This window comes from Suillus paluster (genome assembly GCF_016628075.1).
Source record: "Suillus paluster strain FC165 chromosome Unknown EDB91scaffold_39, whole genome shotgun sequence".
Lineage (NCBI taxonomy): Eukaryota > Fungi > Basidiomycota > Agaricomycetes > Boletales > Suillaceae > Suillus > Suillus paluster.
In genome coordinates, this window is record NW_024537599.1 from 319307 (window position 1) to 327025 (window position 7719).

Below are 7719 nucleotides of genomic sequence, written 5' to 3' on the forward strand. Positions count from 1 at the left end.
AGGGCAGCCATCACGAGCGGCAAGTTTCAAATTACGCATGACAATTGAAATCGCGAAATGATAGACTCGCGCGGATAAAATCGCATGTACGGGCTTCGAGACGTTGAGAAACTTTGGTATTGGCAGGTAAGCGACCAAAGCGAATGCGTGTGATGTCGCCTTCATGCGAACGCCCGCATGGATATTAGCGAGCGAGATCAACAGGGGATGCATCTCCTTGTTTCCGGTCCCAATGGTCAGAGGTGTTTTGTCCGAAGCACCAATCACACTGTTATGACCCACGTCCCTTAACCTAACTAGTAGGTGTCTGGAGTTGGAATCACACCACAGGACTCAGTCAAAGAGGATAAAGCGAGATGGATTGAGAGGGAACGTCTAGGCCCTACAATGATGTAGAAACGAGGAGGTTAAGTCTAAGGAGTACTACTGACTACTACCTAGACTATATACTACTATTGAGGCGGAGCTATCTGAGTATGAAAGGTATGTGATATAACTATATACGGTCATAACATTGCACCTAGGGTATAGGGCGTCTTTATCAACCAATCAACTACAAGAAGAGAAGGGTAAAGGGTTCATAGGGCCAAGGGTATCGATGATTAAGCAGGGTTCTCAGGGACTGCTTCTATTCAGGGTGGACGGAGATTAAGAAGGGTGTGAGAGAGTTCTGTGACAAGAAGTCTCGAACGGTAATTAAGGATCTCGATAAGAGATAGGATCTGGAATCTAGATCTAGGATCTAGATGGGATCTGGATCTGGAGATGTATCGGGTATGATCGGATCTAAGGGTTTCTCCAGGGTCTTCGGTAATGAGTATGCTTCTCTATGAGTGGTACTTCTGTGATAGGGGTTCAGGGTTCTGCTGTGACTGTGCAACAGGTTCTTATGTAAGGAGTTCGGTGAATGACAGAGGTAACTCTTAACATGTCATGAGAAGTGAAGGTGTGCGATGTGAAGAGGTGATGACCCTTTGAGAGATAGCTCGTAAAGTTCTCTCGGTTATGGTTCGATCATAGAGGCATGTAGATGCTTATGATGTAACCCGTTTGTCTAATTGTAGGACTTCTAAGGATGTGATGAGTTCGTATGTCTAGGGTTACGGATAAGGATGGATGACGTCGATATAGTATAGATGTGAATTCAAGATAGTGATCGTTAATCGGTTATCCATCTTATCTTATCAGGGATCTATCTAATCTAATCTTATCGGATACGGTGACTTAGGGTTTGATAATCGAAATTTAGATGCAGTTGGTAATATTCATGACATTACCCCCATTTTAAGGATGAGCGTCCTCGCGAATCGATATGGTTGTCTAGATTGAGCGTGAGATTTCTTTTTTCCATTTAAGGAAACCTTCGTATAATTTTTCTTCTCTCAATGCTGTTCTCTTTTCATTCCATGATGTCTCTCTTTTCGGCGATAGCTTCTGATCCTTGGACATTCTACTTGGGGATTGTGACTGCGATTCTGGTTTTCTTTCTCTACTTAAGATCACCTTGGGAACGGATGGTGCGGAGGGTATTGGTGCAGCGTTGGGGATTATTCGAGGAGTAAAGACGTTGTCATGGTGAGCGGCGTCGGCGGCTTGCCAGAGTTTCTTTGGTGCGTCTTTTGATTCCTGGAATCTAACCCGCTTCTGAAGACTTGATTTAGGTGCGAATACAGCGCTAAGCGGTTCGTCAACCTTGTCTTTCTTTTCATAGGCATTGATTTCATGCGCCATGCCTGGCCACCAATAGTTCTGCGATACTCTTTCCAACAAGCTCTTTAGAGGACCAAGGGCGGAACCTTTGTATAAATCCAATAGACTGTTGCGTAAATCCGTTCTTTTTGGTACATATACCAGTCCTCTGTGGAGGATGAGATTTTCTTCTGAATTCCACTCTTCAAGTCCCTTTCTTAGTCGGACGTTCTCGAGTTTCCTTTCTTTGGTCACCTTAGCTACTTCGGCGTCTCTGTCTTTACACTCTGCGATGACTAGCAAGAACGTTTTTTCTATCTTATGGACTAGAGTATGGCCTCGTTTCGCTGCGTGATCCTTGAAGAAAGTGGGATTCATAAGGAAATTGTTCGAGTTTTCTGATACGATATGGGATTTTACCCCCCCTTTGTGGTCTAGCCTCCTGGATAGACATATGAGATTAAATTGCGCTAGGAATAAACACCATCTAGCTTGACGTCTAGTCAATGTGTGCAATTTGTCTATTTTTTCCAGGTTTCGTGAGTCTAGAATGACTTCCACTGGTAGGGGTGACTTTTCAACTATGTGCTTCCACTCCTGCAGGGCTCTATATATCGAGAGCAAATCCTTGTCTTCTGCTGAGTAGTTGACTTCGTTGTTGGTCATTGGTTTCGTAAACATGGCAATCGACTGCCTTTTCCCGTCTTCCTTTCTCTCGATAAGCGTAGCTTGAATGCCCTTCGCTTGGGTCTTACATTCTATAGCATATAGCTTTCTCTCGATACTCGGTTTCGGTGTTTCACTCCTTTGTTTAGGGGGAGGACTACCCTTACTCATAGATTCCTTTGAGGGTTGCTTCGCCTTCTCTGCGATGAGCTTTTTCAATAACGCTTCTAGACCTTCTAGCGCTATTTCCTCAATCTCTTTCTTTGAGTTTACTTTGGTTTCTTTAGCAGTTTTCCTTCTGCGTTCTCGTTCTGCTGCTCCCTTGATAGAGAACGTTTCTTCTGACCTACGGTCTACGTTCTTTTCTACTATCTTTGGTTTCACAGATGGAACTGCCTTTGGTTTCGGTGGGCTTACACCGATCTTGTCTTTTGATTTAAAGGAGGGACTACTCCTTTCGGGGTGTGCAAATGCACAAAAAGAACCGTATCGGCACTTCGGGCCGTTTCTACATAGGGTTCTGGATTTGAATTTGAAGACTGTGGCTGGGGTCTTCTCCTTCTTTTCTGTTCTCGGCTTAAAAGCCCTAGGAGTAGGATTTGCCTTTTTCTCTACCGGTGGCTTAACCGGTTTTTGCGCCTCGTTTGACGACTTCTGAGTTTTTCAGAGGACCTATGTCTCGGTAGAAACACTCTGGGGATCGGACATGGTGAGGGAGTGATTCTGATCACATACTCCTCAACACCAGCGGTCGTTATTTCCTCCATTGGTTCTTCCCTTGATTTACCAGCCTTTACTTCGGCTAGCTCCTCCTTCTTCTCGTAGATAGTTCTTTGGAAAGGCATCTCTACCTCTATTTCATCCCAAGTACATGGGGCATCGTTCCACTCGTCCATTTGAGCGATTAGGCGGCCATAAGCCGTGGTGAACCATGAATCTACCTCGAACTTCTTTTTTGCTTAAGGCGGTATGATTAATCTTTGTCGTTGAATAAGATGTAATGGTCTACATCGTTGACTAGGAATTCTCTGCAGTCTTCCTCTATTGCGCCACAAGCATTCTTGCTCTTTGTGGGATGGATTATTACTGCCAGGTGATTCCATTCCTGGTCTTCTTGACGATCTCTATCTTCAGTTCTTTATAGCTCTCTGGGACTTCGTCTTCGCCTTCTGGGTATGGCTCGGACTTTCGTCGTGGGGAACGGTATAAGATGTTTGGGGTCCTCGGACTTTCAACCGGTATCTCTGGTGCCTCTTCTGTCCTACGGACTGCACCTTCTATTTCAATAGGTATTTCAACCTTGGATGTTTCTTCTGTCCTACGGACTACATCCATTGCCTTTTCTATTGTTGGTGGCATAACAACCTCTGAGACCTCCTTGATCTGTCGGAGTATCTCTGCTGCTTCCTCGGCCTTTCGGCGTTCAGCAACTCTTAGCGCCTCTAATGTTTCCATTGCGCGTTTTAGCATGTTTTCTGCGATTATTTTATCTAGGTCGGACAACGACTCTTCGATAGGTTTTGCAACCTCCTCTACGGTTTCATGCTCCGTCTTCTCATTTGGTAAAGCAGGGAGGATCTGCTCCTTTACCTTATTTGTTTCGGCAGTGGGTTTCTGCTCTGAGACTTTCACTAAAGAAGCTCTCGCTAATCTAGCTTCCTTTTGTTTCTGTCTCTTGATTTGTGATTTTGATAATCCAGAATCGACTGGTCCTTTGTTTGTTTCATCAGTTGTCTCCGATTTCTCGTCTTTTTGTTTAGCAGGGACTACTGCTTTTATTCAACGACCTCCTACTTCCACGACTTCTACTTTAGTCGCTTCAGTGGTCTTGTCCTTGATTCCGTAGTCTCTTTTTAATCTCAAGATTTCTTCCGCGAAGGTTTCTTTCTTGATTTCAATTGGTGCTACTTTCTCTGGTTTCTGAGTACCAGTCAACTTCTTAGGTTTAGAGGAACCTGACGACATCCTGATATTTTCTGTAAGGGTTTCTTTCCCTTTGCCTTTCGGCTCGTCGCGTATCTTCTGTCCTATGGACTGCGCGACTACTACGGGTTTCGGAGCAACCTTGGGCTCGGGATTTTGTACGTTGGCAATCTTGGGCCACTGGGTTGTCATTTCTCTCGATGACAGTAACGGCGATGATGAAGAAGATGATGTGGGCGATGATGAGGGGTTCGAGCAGGGTGATGATGGGAGTGTGTCAACGTATGCGGTTCGGATAGCGAGGGATGGCAATTCAGCCATTGCGCCTCTACACCTAATTCGGAACGTGTCTACAGTCCTTTTTGTTTGCCTTAGCGCAATTCTTGCAAAGGCTCTGATAGGAGATTTCTCCATCTTCAAATTCTACACCAATCCAGTGTGTGATTTGTGGTCCCTTTGCATGATGCATATTAAAGCAAAAGCCTTCTCGGATTTGAGAAGCTAGCTCTTCATAGTCATCAACGGTATGGGGCGGGAATATCTCATGTTGCCGGCTGCGTTCCGGAATCCTATTCAACAGAGTATATTTTTATTTGTCAGGGATCTCGTAAGATATGACCGAAAAGGAAAATGATGATAGAGAGGCGACCTAAGCCCGTATAGTAACGTAGTTGCCGGCTTCTTGGCCAACTAGGTTCTAAGGTAAAAGGCTACGGTAATTTATACTAGAATGCGGTAAACAATATGCGTGAGAACCAACGCAATATTGTTACTACACTCGCGAGTGCCGTTCTCTAATTCTACGAAGGGGTTTCTAGGATATAGCGTTGAGCAGGCAGGTATTGGGCCAGCACTCAAGGCGACGGATACAGGACCCTATATGTCACTGTTCCTTATAGACTGGCGGCTGCAGTAAGGCAGGGCCTGGTCTACTTCTACTAACTAGGGGAGGGAATGTGCACAAAAGAAGTGCGGGGCTGCGGTCTGGGAAAGATGGTTTTAAACGTGATCCGCGAGACTAAGCTCAGCAGAACAGCCGATGTTCTGGGAGGAAGGTATCGACACAAGTGTCGTTCGAGAGTCGGATCGTCGTCTCTTGCGAGGATGGAGTATACGAGTGTCGAAGGACAAATAGAATCGTGCGAAGGATGATATGGAGCGTCGTCTGATAGTCGTCCGAAAGTTGGAGTACAAGAGGGCGAACACAATCGAGTCGGGTGGTAAAGAAGACTTAACCTAATGTTATGACCACGTCCCTTAACCTAACTAGTAGGTGTCTGGAGTTGGAATCACACCACAGGACTCAGTCAAAGAGGATAAAGCGAGATGGATTGAGAGGGAACGTCTAGGCCCTACAATGATGTAGAAACGAGGAGGTTAAGTCTAAGGAGTACTACTGACTACTACCTAGACTATATACTACTATTGAGGCGGAGCTATCTGAGTATGAAAGGTATGTGATATAACTATATACGGTCATAACATTGCACCTAGGGTATAGGGCGTCTTTATCAACCAATCAACTACAAGAAGAGAAGGGTAAAGGGTTCATAGGGCCAAGGGTATCGATGATTAAGCAGGGTTCTCAGGGACTGCTTCTATTCAGGGTGGACGGAGATTAAGAAGGGTGTGAGAGAGTTTCTGTGACAAGAAGTCTCGAACGGTAATTAAGGATCTCGATAAGAGATAGGATCTGGAATCTAGATCTAGGATCTAGATGGGATCTGGATCTGGAGATGTATCGGGTATGATCGGATCTAAGGGTTTCTCCAGGGTCTTCGGTAATGAGTATGCTTTCTCTATGAGTGGTACTTCTGTGATAGGGGTTCAGGGTTCTGCTGTGACTGTGCAACAGGTTCTTATGTAAGGAGTTCGGTGAATGACAGAGGGTAACTCTTAACATGTCATGAGAAGTGAAGGTGTGCGATGTGAAGAGGTGATGACCCTTTGAGAGATAGCTCGTAAAGTTCTCTCGGTTATGGTTCGATCATAGAGGCATGTAGATGCTTATGATGTAACCCGTTTGTCTAATTGTAGGACTTCTAAGGATGTGATGAGTTCGTATGTCTAGGGTTACGGATAAGGATGGATGACGTCGATATAGTATAGATGTGAATTCAAGATAGTGATCGTTAATCGGTTATCCATCTTATCTTATCAGGGATCTATCTAATCTAATCTTATCGGATACGGGACTTAGGGTTTGATAATCGAAATTTAGATGCAGTTGGTAATATTCATGACACACACACCAACAAATGAATGACCTGGAGGAAGCGTATCCTGACAAGCCATGATTACTACAGTGAGCCTAAGTACCCATCATTGGTGATACCACCCACCTGTATCTCCCACGCAAGATCAGCATCATAAATTCTCCATAAGCTCGCTGACTGTCTGCGCCCTCGAATTCCCGGTACGGCTGGAAATCCATACAAGGCGCAAAGACTGGGTTGGCGAATAGGTGCTTCACGACATCGAGACCATCCCTCCAATAGAGCACCAAGGGTGCTTTCGTCTTATAGGAACCAACTTTATTTGTTGGTGGTACCATCGAGGGTACTTCAGGTAGTGCTTCGATCCGAGCTCACAGATCCTTAGATGTATTGAAAGAGGGCGGATTATTCTTGGTCTGCATCTATTATCAAGATACTGATGACATGAAACGTAGATAGGCAACTTACATGCTCGAGGTGGAGGAAAACATCAACTTCTTTTGCGACACGCCCCCTCTGAAAGCCAGTATCCCAGGTCAAATTCAGCTTTCGACGCAAAGGGATAGTAAAGGTCTCTGTGTGACGGATAGCGGCACGGCATGTACATCGCGGTCCATCTTCTGAGATGATTTTCTCCTCCGGGGTGGGTAATTGGCACATTGGGATGGTACTCCCTAAATGTGCTGGGACGTGGGCTGCAGAGGGATCAACGAGGCGAGGGGGGTGTCGCACACTGACTCAGGGGTACTGGGATGATATGCTCAGGATGTGGGACAGACGAAAGGGGGGTTTATAGGCTGATACGTCATCTGTAGCACTTTCGACATGTGGGATTATGACTTCTTCCGCATCATCCAAAGGATCGAGTTCGTCATACTCTCCATAGACTAGATGCATACTAAGATTTAGCCTCCATCGATCAAGTGACATACACGCACCGTCTTGCTCATGTTCTAGGGTGTCAGGATCATAGTCCTGTGAGAAATGACTAGGTTCCCCGAAGTCGAGGTAAGACCTTGAAAACACGCTGACAGCGGTAACAGTAGTTGAAGATGGATGACATTGCAATGTTGAAAATATATCTGCGCAGTTGGGGCAAGTAAATGGTGCCCATTATTACTAGTAGTCAAATGGGGAACATGAAAAGGAGGCGAGGATGACATGCTGGCAATGATTCAAATGATCAATGGGATTTCTTCTACTGACTCACCCTAGAGTGAGGAAA

General features: G+C 45.3%; 3 protein-coding genes across 3 annotated transcripts; all 3 read right to left on the minus strand.

Moving 5' to 3' along the window:
- Positions 1–3438: 3438 nt before the first annotated feature.
- Positions 3439–4599, minus strand: EDB91DRAFT_1250092 (uncharacterized protein; the record flags this gene model as incomplete). Its single annotated transcript, XM_041323189.1, has 2 exons — positions 3439–4098; positions 4150–4599. 2 exons carry the CDS (start codon positions 4597–4599, stop codon positions 3439–3441), a joined length of 1110 nt encoding a protein of 369 aa, XP_041175654.1.
- Positions 4600–6589: 1990 nt separating this feature from the next.
- On the minus strand, positions 6590–6859 carry EDB91DRAFT_1055670 (uncharacterized protein; the record flags this gene model as incomplete). Its single annotated transcript, XM_041313943.1, has 1 exon — positions 6590–6859. A coding segment is annotated over one exon (270 nt), but the record flags the coding sequence as incomplete, so codon positions are not given.
- Positions 6860–6865: 6 nt separating this feature from the next.
- EDB91DRAFT_1083422 (uncharacterized protein) lies at positions 6866–7576 on the minus strand (the record flags this gene model as incomplete). Its single annotated transcript, XM_041315625.1, has 4 exons — positions 6866–6916; positions 6963–7189; positions 7313–7381; positions 7433–7576. Coding segments are annotated over 4 exons (491 nt in total), but the record flags the coding sequence as incomplete, so codon positions are not given.
- Between the last annotated feature and the right edge of the window lie 143 nt (positions 7577–7719).